Genomic DNA, 12,772 nt, shown 5'->3' with positions numbered 1-12,772 from the left:
TCAACTATATATATCTAACGTTTTTATATAGAGATATCGCATAAAATTGAATTGGACATGATCGTAAAATTGAATGGCAAAAAAGTCAACTGTAAACTTTCTTCGAGCGCGTAAATTCACTTTATTCTACGAATCATGGATATTACGGATTACATGGATATTACTATACAATCAAAGGATTAAAGAACTAAGTGATGACAGATAAATGAAAGAGTCTTACGTCATTGAAATTCTTTATGTTATACAATAAAAAAAAAAGTCTATTACTAGCCAACATACCATGAAACAACATTCGTATACTCTATTTTTTGTTATGTTTTGTTTTACATTGTTTTTGTTTTATTAAACAAAATTCTATAGTCCAATTAGGCCAGCGAGACAAATTCCTTTCTTCAAAGGACTGCCACGAAGGCACCCTTCTACTGCACGTGGTCTCTCTGTGTGTCAAGGTCTTTCTTAGATTCCTAAAAGAAGCCAAGATCGATCTATAGAAAATCTCAACTCGTCCTAGTTGGTCTCCGCTTTCAAACGAATTCCAAACTGTCCATTCTGTAGAATATATGTATGTATGTATGTAAATATGATTTAATCACCTTGACCGTCATTCCAATTTCTTTTTACATATAATCTTTATCGATCGTGTTACATGTCTTATTATAGATAAGAGAAATCAAACGAATTCTTTCGCCAAACTTAAATCTATTTTATTTATTAAATATATATGTAATTTAATGTAATTATTCCCACATACTTTAACTATTTTCTCTAACCGCTAATAAATAAAACGACTTACGATTGATCATAAAAATACACAAAATCAAAATTGACGTTCGATTAATTCAAGATAATAAATACGCAGTTATTGATTAAAGTGAAGAAGAAATAACCGAGCACGATGCATAAATGACTATGATTATTGAATGTTAAATGAAAAGGAAACGAAATAAGCTTAACAGCATGGATAGAGAGAAAGGTGAAAAGAGATAGAGAGAAAGAGAGAAAATATAGAATAGAAAGCAGAAGTCAGAAAGGATGTATTCGTCAGGTCGCACGAGAGAAAAAAAAAAGAAAAAGGAAAAAAAGTGATCGCCGAATTTTCTGTATAACCAAATGGGACAGCTTTTTGTCTTCTAGAAAGTTGTTGGAAAGAGATCTTGGAATCGAACGTTGTTATCCCAACAAGGTTACCAGACCGTACGACGAACCTGTGACGATCAACAGCTCTATGTTCGGCCGGAAAGAAGAATGAGTGAAATAAAAAGGGAGAGAGAATTAATAATAATACATGGTAAACATACTTCATCTATTTCGTAAGTCGTTGTCGCGTTTAATCGATGAATCATCGAGAAGCAATCCATCATGCTTTCTCCGTGAAATATGATGGAGATTGAAGAATATATGCCAGGAATACGATGTTATGTTTAAATCGATTATAAACATCTATGATCTTCTTGACTTGGATCTATGTATATATATATTAGGGTGGGTCAAAAAAATGACATTTTTTTTTTCAAGTGCCACGGAAAAATGGGTTGCTAGAAACCTTAAAAAAATTCTCACCAAATATGAGCTCTTAATTTCAATAGGAAGATCCTCCGCATCGCAGTTTTTTATTTTTTTTTTTTCAGTCTAATAGATTAAAATTCATACCTCATCATTTATTGATTGTACAGAAAAATGTTTTAGACGAATTTTGTAGGAAATTTAATGCTCTACAAAAAAGGTATCTTATATTTTTTCCGTAAACCTCACCATTTGAATGATATTGAAGATTTAAATTTGATGATTTTTAGACAAATTTCATTTTTGTTTATGAATTTTATAACTCTACAATAAATGACTATTATAAGATGCGCAATACAAATTTTTGTAAGAAATTAACTGCTCTATAAAAATGGTGTCTTATGTTTTGGTGATTAAATTAAGCGTTCAAAAGATATTCATCATCAAACTTTCATGTGTACTAATTTTTGTTTCTGAATATTTGTCTCATATTTGGTGAGAATTGTTTTAAGGTGTCTAGCAACCCATTTTTCCGTGGCACTTGAAAAAAAAAAATATGTCATTTTTTTGACCCACCCTAATATATATATATTATCACTATGATTAACGAATTTTTAATCACGTCAATTAAACTACGCAGTATAGGCAGGTTACGTACGCAGCGTGTATTTCTAGATTACGTCGAAATGAGAATAAAGGGAATAATGAAAGAAGGGGTTTGTACGATCGCTGAATAAAATAGCTCCGTTTATTTGATTAAGTCCCCGCGGAGCGCGTCCTCCTTTTCTCAGAGCATGATACATAAGTATAAGTATACAATATATATACATATATATATATATATATATATATATATATATATATATATATATATATATGTATAAATATATAGTTGGCAAGGCTAGTTAACGCACACGCACCTGTATTTGGCTTACGACGACGACGCGATCGACTGTAGTGAGTGATAATCGTGGAGTAGGTCAGCAGAACAGTGCCCCTAGCTATCTGCGTTCTTCTGTCTTCCTGACATTCACGAGCGTTGCGCGATCGACGATGTCGACATGTTAGTAGTCGTTAAATCACAGTACTTCCAAATTTTCATATTCTCCAAATTTCAATTCACAAAAGTAGACAAAAACAAAAATATCGATAAAACGAAAATTTTAACATATTTATTTCGGCATATGTTATATTATACTTGGACAATAATGTTTATCTTATTATTATCGAGACATTAAATCGAGACATTAATGATATTATTCGCATGAAAAAAATACGTGTATCTCGAAAAAATAAATATTTTATAATATAATATTTCACATTCGTTTCAAAGTATACGTTGTATCGAAAAAAAAAATATTTTTTCAACTACTATATGTAAATTTAATACCCATCTCGTAGTTAATTGCCGAATGTGACGTCAAACGGGGTAGACGAGAATTTCGATAGGATTTTGAATCATAAAAAAACGATACCAAATTTTCGTTTCCCGTTAGAGTTGTTTTATCGAGCATCATGAAATACGTGTATGTGTTTGATTTTGTATGAGTGTAATAGAGAGAAAGAAAGAGGTGTGAGATAAACATTAATTAGCGATATTCCTTCATTACCGCATCCATGTGTCAGTACCGTTTCAAGACTCCTACTTTGAAGTAGCACGCAAGATATCTCCATGATGGTTTTTATTGTCATGCGAAATGATAAGCCGATATCATTGTAGGAAGTCCTCAAATATTTTTCTATAGGTGTATATGTATCTCATGTACCTGCATACCATACCATGTGCAAACTTTCTTAACGATTAAGAGAATTTGATCACGCGTGCGAGCCGCTTTTGGCGTTGAAGAAACCGGTCGAGATCGGTGGCAAAACATCTAGGTCCATTTTTCTTACGATCACCGCGTTCTAGATATACGAGTGACGGGTTCTCTTCATATAGAAAAGGAACGAACGCACCTGCGAGAAACGCTACGGAACAATTATTAATTATTATTGCTCCACCAATAGAAAATAGAAGAAAAAGAAAAATGTGTCTTGTTAGATAGACAAATTTTTTTTTCTTTCTTGAATTCGATTGATTTTTTTCTAATGATACACTCTACTATTGATTTTTCAATGTTCATTTTATGTACATTACGAAAGGAGAAAAATTTTGAAATACAAGGAAGAATACGCCCAGACGACAGTGAAAATCGTATAATCGACTGATCGTAAAGGCGCGCCAATCAAAAACAAATTCACGCGAAGTACGACGACCGGCAACCGGTAAAAGATTAAGGTAATGGGGTCGCGTTCCACTGGTAGCAACGGAATGACTACATATGGCAAAGTACGGTTGCGCTCTGAACCACAGAATCAATCGATTGGACGATGACAAGTATTGTTTTTCCATTTCCATTCTTATTTTTCTTTTTCAACTTTTTCCTATAATTCATAATTATTTCTTTTTCGTTGTTATGCAAAAAATAATATTATAATATCATTGTCATTAAAACTTTATCAATTTTTATAGACTTTTCTAAATTATATTTCGATAAATTCAATCATAGGATTTAACTAAATATCAAAGAATGTATTAGTGCGATGATTCGAATTGTGTATCAAATCATAAATCATCTATTAGAGAATGTTCTACGTGTCAACAAGTTACTAAACGATTTAAGATTCAGGCTAACATGTTGCTATTGTCATCGTAATATTATTTATGCGAACGAAAGGAATAAAATATACGTGTATGTATGTATGTAATACATTGGTTAATACTTCCTAATAATTGTTCAGGAAAAAATTACAGGAAAAAATTACAGAAAAAAAATGATTCTATGTTTACTATAAAATCGAACATAAGGATTCATCACAAAATATAGTATTTACTATATATATACGTATAAATATCGTAAATATTTTAAAAGGCGCGCTTCTCTCACAATAAGTGCTCAAAATAACATAGAAGTTCCTTTACCTTAAAACATGTTATACTATTAATATTATTTTAAAATATATGTATATATAAACGTTATATGAAAACTCTAAATATTAAACAATGATGTGTAACAAATCTAAGAAAATAAGGTATTAAAACAGATTGAAGCATTCCCGCCAATATGATTTTCCTTTAGATAACTAAAGAAATAGAGCCCTTAGAAATTTCTTTGCGTTTCATTTCTTTTCAATGCTAATTATAATCTAACAATTGTATCGACAAAAATCATAGTAGTAAGAGCAAAGTGACAATTGCTTCTTGCGATAGACATGTGTAGAGACGAACACTTATCAGGCTTCAAAGTCATGGCCAGGTGGTGTGTCTTGGAATTCGAAGATCGAAAGACAGAAAGATATAAATAGACTATGTGTGTCTCTTTCGAGGGAGACGAGTCGAGAGAGATAGAGAGAGAGGCAATTGTAACGCATCGAGAGAGAAAGGTCGTACGTTAGAGGATGGAGAAGCGAGAGGGAGGAGAGGGAAAGGAAGAGAGAGAGAAAGAGGGAACGAGAGAGAAACGTACGGGAGAGGAAGCAGAGCCAGGAATGAACACTTGGACGGCAGTTGGTAAATCGACGAGCGGGAGGACTCTCGACACAGGCATTTTGTTCAACAATATTGCGTGAGTTCTACATTTATAAACGGACTGCGGCATCGCCTCGTGTTCGTGAGAGAAGAAAAAAATAAAAAAAACAAAAACAAGATGACAATTTGGATCCACGCATCTTTCGTGAAATAAAAAGGGGTGGGGGTAAGATGCAGGGGGTTCGATAGTCGCGAACAAAAGTGAACGTGGACGCGATACTTCCTTCTCTTCTTCTCTTTACGATTCTTTCTTCATATCAAAATAAAGAACTGATAAGAATATTTAAATATATCTAACAATAATATTCTCGTTGCTAATTGATCTTTAGGTAAAGTATATTATACACGTGGAAGGAAAAAAGAGATTAATACTTAAAGATCAAAAAACGTGGAGAAAAAAAATAATATTATTAGTAAAATCGAAACTGTTGTTTTGTTGCATATTTCGCATGCATGTGATCGTTACCGCGTCGCATATGATACTGCGGTTACCAGCACGATGCCTACCTATTATAACATGATCTGTCATAATCTATGACGCCTAAAGAATTGCGTAACGCGAGTAGCATGATATGCCTAGAACAAATTAGATCAAGCATATCGTAACAAGGCCACGTAACGCGCTTCATTTCGACGCCATCTTCTATAATTCTTACATATACATCATCTTCGTGTAAACAACTCATTAACACGTTCTCTCTATCAACAGGCACGTGCACCTTCAAATTCGAGTATATATTTTCGGTTTGGTAACTAACCGACAAAATTTTAAACTGTTATGTATGCAACGTTTCATAGACTATTTAAAAACAGTGCGGTTTAAAAAATATTTTAAAAATTATTACATAGAATATGGATCAATTAAAAGAAATAACATTTGTTCTTTTCAGTTCCTGTTTTCGAGATAATTGTGCTTACAAATTTAATTAGTCAAGTACGCTTACACTGAATTATCTCTACTTAATAGTAGAGTAATTAAGATTACAAATATTATATATATATTTATGCAATATAAGAGCTAATTCTAACTAATGTAAACATTTGGCCTTTAATCAATTTGGTATAAGCGTTAAAAATGGCAGCGTAATGAAAACGCAATAGTAGCAACCAAATATAATTTTTAAAAATAATAAAACTGTATTATTCTTCGACATTTCTTATTGATCATTATAAGTCCAAACCAAAAGATAGTCGAGTGTACGCTCTAGATTATATTATTATATGAACGATTAGATAATTGATAAAAGTCAATTTTGGTTGGGAATACTTTTTCAGATTTCAAGTACACTGAGACAATCAAAGACGAAAACGAAACAGGCCAAGAGGAAGCGGAAGAAGAAGAATAAGAAGTAGAAGAAATTCAAATTTGCCGCGGCATCAGCCGCGCCAATAGACTCGAAGCTTCGCGTTCGAGTTACCGACTCGTCCGCCAATAGTAGTTGTTCGTAATGTTGCACGCGAGGATTGCCGTCGGTGTCGCGACGTCGTATCAAGTTACAAGCAATAACTACTTGTCTCGTCGTTTTTTACTTTGTCGCATCGATGTCGACAAAAGAATCCGATCGATTGGTGATCGTGCGATCAATCGTGGCAAAGTTACTCGACATGACATGCGCGGAAATTACCTGAGAATATTGGAGAAGTGCAAATGTGAGTATACCCATCGTAACTCTTTCACTGCCATCTTGCTTAACCCAACCTAACACTACTTGCCACGCACTATGGCGCTGAATATGCTTTTCTAAGGCGCCACTTTTCCTTTTCGTATATATTTACTATTGCGCATGCGCATCATCTCTTAACGCCTACAACCCAGCCTACCTTACGTTGTTTGCGGCAAACTTAAAAGATTATCTTATTCTTTCCTTGTTCTTTTCCAAACATTACAGAATTATAATATACATGATTTAAATCTTGTATTATTATTATTTTAATTCAAAGTTATGTATAGAATTTAATTAGAACAATGAAAATCACGATATCAAACACCTTTGAGGAAAAGCTTTTCGAGATCTTGTTTCCAAGCGAAAATTATAACGTATACCCAAGTATTAGTCTCACAAAGCCAATTGACGGTGATTCTCATAAATATCCTCTTGTTTGCGAAGAGATTACGTATACTCGTTAGTGACGTGTAATACTACACCATCGAAGCAAACCCCTCGTAATTTAGCGAATATGCTGGGATACGTAAGTATTATATATGCTTATACATAATACATAGATGTATTATAATATTTAAATTACACGTTACGTATATGTTGACAAAAATTGTTCTTGCCGATACAATTACTTAATTAAAAATACTTACATTTAAATATTACTTCGATTTTCGAATTACATATCTTGTAAATCTGTGTAACAGATTCGTTAAATCTCTCTTATTTGGCATATCGATATTGCTGTTAATAAAAAAATGAATTCGTTGGATCTCTTGTCGAATCATGGAAACGCATAGAAGAAAAAAGAAATTGAATTTTTTATATCGAGATCCGTGTGACCTTTATCTCAGAATTGTATGGTTTATGTTACGAGATAAGCACCTTAATTGCTCGGTTCGATATCGAGTTAAGTTTCTTTTCTTTCTCTTCTTTTACACTTTAGTTGCGTGAAGACGTAAAGAAGAAAAAAAATTAAAATATCAGGCAAAGGAGAAATACGATGACAAGATGGGCTCGCTTTCTTCATTTAGTCAGTGCGCGTTCCGTAATAATGTCAAATTGCATTATGGATCCGGTGGCCTGATTCGCGATTCTGACCCACCGTAAACAACGTGCCACGTCGAGCAAAAGGAATTATTTTCAAGTTTTCCTGGACACAATATTATACAATATATACAACAGATGTCGTATATGCAACTTGTATAAATATATATACGGACAATACTATTCTTATACCAGACATAACATGCAAATTGTATACGTATGTATAATATTAAACGTAACAAGTTACATATTTACGCGCGCACACACACACACACACATATATTATGCCTATTATGCATATTATAAACATATATTTTGTAGAGTAACGATCTTTGAAATGACTTATTTTCGAAAGATGCTATTTCTTAAATATATACAAATTGTAAATCCCTATAATATGAAACAGTAAATAAATTCAACTCTTTTATCTAAATATATCTGTTAAAAAAATAATGATTAATAAATAACTTTATTTACGCAGCAAAGAAGCTTCCACAAGATGTCAATCCTAAAGGTGTCTTTGCTTGCAACGAGTTGGATCTGAAGGAAGTTCAAGTATATGGATTCGATTATGATTACACTCTTGCTTGTTACAAGCCTTCGATGGACTATCTACTTTATAACTTAGGACGAGACATGTTAATAGAAAAATACAAGGTATTGTTTTAAATTATTCATTTCAAATTAATATTGAAATAACTAAAACGGAAAATATAATTACCAAGTATCCAGAAGGAATCAAAGCACTCGAATATAAAGAGGATTTTGCTGTTCGTGGACTTCATTACGATATCGAAAAGGGTCTATTGCTGAAACTGGACAGTTTCCTACAAATTCAGTTTGGTAGTGTTTATCGAGGTCTACACCCTTTACCGGACGACGAAGTTCTGAGGCTCTACAAGAACAGAATAATTCCAATAGCTTATGTTGAAGCACCTCACAAACATTCACAGGTTACCAATTTAAATTCTCTTTAATGCAATGCGATCTCTCTCTCTCTCTCTCTCTCTCTCTCCTCTCTCAATCCCTTTCACATTACTTCGTAATTTTTATTACTTTAATATATATATCACTCTTTTTTCTCTATAAACTCTTAAGTCTCATCAATCTTATTTACTAATCGCATTTATACGAGAACCATTAATATGAAATGAATTTGCGATATAAAAAAAAACATAATGGTATAATTAAAGTCAAATTTTATATTTGTATGCATTATCGATGGTTCCTTATGGGATGGGGATAGCATAAGGTAAATACATTTCTAGTTTGATGTTATTTTAAATTGATTCGTTTGAATATCAAAAATATTTCTTTTTAATTAAAGGATGGTTTACATCGAACAAAAATGGTACAACTAGCAGATCTCTTTTCCGTACCGGAAATGGGTTTACTATGCAACGTCACGGAATACTTTTTAAGGAATCATATCGATTATCATCCAGAAATACTTTTCCGAGATGTTAAGGTAAAGTAAAATAACGGCTCAACATACCGCGACACGTTTGAATTACTTTTAACGTAATGGTGTTTCGTTAAATTAATGGATTATTATTTTACGATACAGAATTCTGTACAAAGTTGTCATCCCATAATGCATGGTATGGTAACAAAAAATGTAGCCGAATATTTGGAACAGAACAAGGATTTAAGGAGGTTCTTCGAGCGGCTCAAAAATGCTGACAAAAATATGTTCTTGGTGACAAACAGTCCATTTCATTTTGTGTAACTTTCTATTATAGTTTACGAAATATTGTATTCATTTTGTTGTTATTAATCGTTATGAGAAATAAATTATATTTTTTTGCAGTGATAAAGGTATGAAATTTTTGGTTGGCGATAATTGGAAGGATTACTTTGACGTTGTGATCGTGCAAGCAAGAAAACCAAGATTCTTCACGGAGGAATCACGGCCATTACGAATTTACGACGAGGTGAAAAAAACTCAACTATGGGATCGTGTAACCAAACTTCGAAAAGGTGTTATATACTTAGAAGTAAGTAGTATTTTATCTGTATAAGATTTGTTTGACAATAAGATTAATTTCGTTATTGTGTTATTAATTAGCGTTAGGAACTTAAAAGTTTATTGCCACAAATAGCAAATCCCGCTAGTATTCCCTGAGCACTACCCCTCCATTCGCGGTTCTCGTACCAACGTCTTGGTCTACCCAGTGGTCTTTTCCCCTTAGGTATACAGATTAGTATTTTATAAGCTGTTCGCTTCTCACCCATACGCGCCACGTAGTCTGCTCATCTTAATCGGCATGATTTTACGACGTTATTAATGTCTTGTTTATTATATTATACAATTAGTGCAATTCAACGTTATGTAGTTTTCTTCATTCACCCGTTTCCTCATCGCGTTTTGCACTGAAGATTTTACAAAGAACTTTATTCTCGTAAACCCTAAATTTTTTCTCATCCCGTAACGTAAGTGACCACATTTCGCTGCCACAAAGGACTACCGGTAGGATTATCGTTCCGTATATTCTGATTTTTAAACGCCTAAACAGCACCCGCGAGCTGAGTAATTTATTGACCGAATAAAAGCATGCATTGCCTGAATTGATTCTTTTCTTAAGTTCTTCGTTTATTTCATTCGTCTGGTTAAGGATCGATTCTAAATACCTAAAGTTGCTGACCCGTTCAAAAATTTTATCCCGGACGACCAAAGTTCCAATGTTACGCACATTCTGAATTTTATCGGTGACCAGTGACTATATATTTGGTTTTATCCACACTTATTTACAGCCCTAATTTTTTTGTTTCGTCTAATAGGGTTTTCGTGTTATTAACTGTCTCCTTATTGTCCGCCAAAAAGGCAATATCGTCCGCATATATTAACAGTTATGTTGTCCCGTTCGGCTACAGACTATCTTTACTTTTCTGCAGTTCTTTGACAGCAAGATTTATTTTGTATGAGAATAAAATAATAGTAAGAAATTTTTTTTCGAAAATAATAGGGTACGGTTAAACAGTTGCAAGATATGACAGGATGGCGAGGACATCAGGTGTTGTATTTTGGTGATCATCCGTACAGTGATTTGGCAGACGTAACTCTGGAACATGGTTGGAGAACTGGCGCAATAATTAAGGAGTTAACTGTAAATATAAAATCTTTTATATAGAATAAATGTATAATGATTTATATTAAAGATATATTATTAGAATAATTAAAGATGTTTAGAAATATTATAAATTAAAAGTTTAAATGTTTCATTGTTATATGTATATGTATTAATACAAGATTTATCCGAACATCATCTATCAGGTAGAGAATTAATTGATTCTATATGTCAAAATAAGTCATAGAAAAGAATGTACATTTTTTCTTTTTTCTTTCGAAAAAATCATATTCGAAAATTTTTGAGAATACGCGATCACTGAATTATTTCTCTAGTAATTCTTTATTATCTACAAATATTTATCTACAAATATTTTCTTTCGTATTAATTGTAATACTTCTGCAAAACGTTTAGTCTGCTTTTATCAACTGAATTGTGACAATAACTTCGTATAAAAATCGTAAATACGTAGATATAGTAAAAGTGTTAAAAATTTATAACATTAATCCAACAACAATAGCAGCATCAGTATTAGATAAGACAATGAACACTAGAAGTCAATTAACGCGAAAGTGTAAGCGAAATAATATATATACACACATATATATATTAGGGTGGGTCAAAAAAATGACATATTTTTTTTTTACAAGTGCCACAGAAAAATGGGTTGCTAGAGACCTTAAAAAAATTCTCACCAAATATGAGCTCTTAATTTCAATAGGAAGATCCTCCGCATCGCAGTTTTTTATTTTTTTTTTCAATCTAATAGATTAAAATTGATACCTCATCATTTATTGATTGTACAGAAACATATTCTAGACGAATTTTGTAGGAAATTTAATGCTCTACAAAAAAGGTATCTTATATTTTTTCCGTAAACCTCACTATTTGAATGATATTGAAGATTTAAGTTTGATTATTTTATGACAAATTTATATATAATATATATATATATAATATTTAATATTTAATCAATGTATCTTAATTTACAGCACGAAATTGAAACGCTTAACGATCCAAAATTTAAGGAGAATGCAAATTGGCTTCAAATGTTGACCGGTTTAATAGAAGAACATCAAGATTATGAGGGTCCCGAAGTACAGGACGAACTTAATAAATGGATGATGGAACGCGACCAATTGAGAAATGAAATAAAATGTGTATTCAATCAACAATTCGGCTCGGTTTTCAGAACGTATCACAATCCGACCTATTTCTCAAGAAGACTTTTTAGATTTGCTGATGTTTACATGAGCTCGATCACGAATCTTTTAGAATATTCAACGAGTCATACATTTTATCCGAGGAGAGGTGTTATGCCTCATGAATACACGAGTTACTTTGTGTAAATAGTTCCAATTTATAAATGTCTTCCATTTTTCTTTTTATCTTAAATATAATATAATTAATTACAGAAAAAAATCAAAAATACTCTCGAGAGCTTCATTCGAGGCATTAATATAAGTACAATGTATAGTTGATCTAGTTGAAATTTGAATAGAAAAATAGAAAGATCGATATAAAAGCTTCTCAACTAAAACACTTGTTGATCGAGTTGTAGGATTTTATTCATTTATTGAAATCTCGTTATTATAAGATCATCTAAATGTATAAATGTAATGAATGTGTAGATAAGTAATTTGTAAAATATTAAAGCATTATTGCATCATTGCACACGTGATATTCTCTATTAATTTTATGCGAACAAAAATTTAATGAAATTCTTATACTTTCATCGATGAAATATCGCGTGTATATATATATATATATATACATATGTAAGTAGCGTATTAATAAAATTTACCGTCAATTTGCATTAAATTTCTTAATTTAATTAAACACCATTAAAAGCATAAAAATACACTCGAATGAAAAATAAAATATAATAGTAAACTTGCTTGCCTAGGAACTTTCCATCCAACAATAGA

General features: G+C 32.1%; 2 protein-coding genes across 9 annotated transcripts in view; one reads left to right on the top strand and one right to left on the bottom strand.

Annotated features, from left to right (window-relative positions):
- The window catches only part of dyl (transmembrane protein dusky-like), a 38,469-nt gene extending 31,666 nt beyond the window's left edge, over positions 1-6,803 (bottom strand). For 2 of the 4 annotated variants that reach the window (XM_015330922.2, XM_015330926.2), the window contains exon 1: positions 2,424-3,471. Coding sequence is in view for 1 of the 4 variants with exons in the window: in XM_089173097.1 (XP_089029223.1) it covers positions 6,697-6,735 (39 nt within the window). In the remaining 3 variants the exon portion in view is untranslated. Of the gene's footprint in view, positions 1-2,423; positions 3,472-6,696 lie in introns of those variants that run through there. The other 2 variants (XM_089173096.1, XM_089173097.1) reach the window with 2 other exon arrangements.
- Nt5c (5' nucleotidase C) lies at positions 4,132-12,518 on the top strand. Of its 5 annotated transcripts, none has more exons than XM_015330929.2 (9): positions 4,132-5,108; positions 6,347-6,721; positions 8,258-8,433; positions 8,502-8,729; positions 9,104-9,244; positions 9,344-9,501; positions 9,587-9,773; positions 10,743-10,883; positions 11,837-12,518. In XM_015330929.2, exons 2-9 carry the CDS (start codon positions 6,520-6,522, stop codon positions 12,191-12,193), a joined length of 1,590 nt encoding a protein of 529 aa, XP_015186415.1. In that variant the 5' UTR covers positions 4,132-5,108; positions 6,347-6,519; the 3' UTR covers positions 12,194-12,518. The 5 variants fall into 5 exon arrangements, with proteins under 5 accessions (XP_015186415.1, XP_089029227.1, XP_089029229.1 ...); XM_089173101.1 differs by lacking the exon at positions 4,132-5,108 and adding an exon at positions 5,144-5,400; XM_089173103.1 differs by lacking the exon at positions 4,132-5,108 and adding an exon at positions 7,676-7,993 and having other exon boundaries at positions 6,589-6,721.
- The last annotated feature ends 254 nt before the right edge of the window (positions 12,519-12,772 follow it).

This window comes from Polistes dominula, unplaced genomic scaffold (assembly GCF_049000335.1).
Source record: "Polistes dominula isolate Pdom_NZ unplaced genomic scaffold, Pdom_raw_medaka contig_22, whole genome shotgun sequence".
Lineage (NCBI taxonomy): Eukaryota > Metazoa > Arthropoda > Insecta > Hymenoptera > Vespidae > Polistes > Polistes dominula.
The sequence above is the reverse complement of the archived record's forward strand: the minus strand, read 5'-3'. Positions and strand labels throughout refer to the sequence as shown.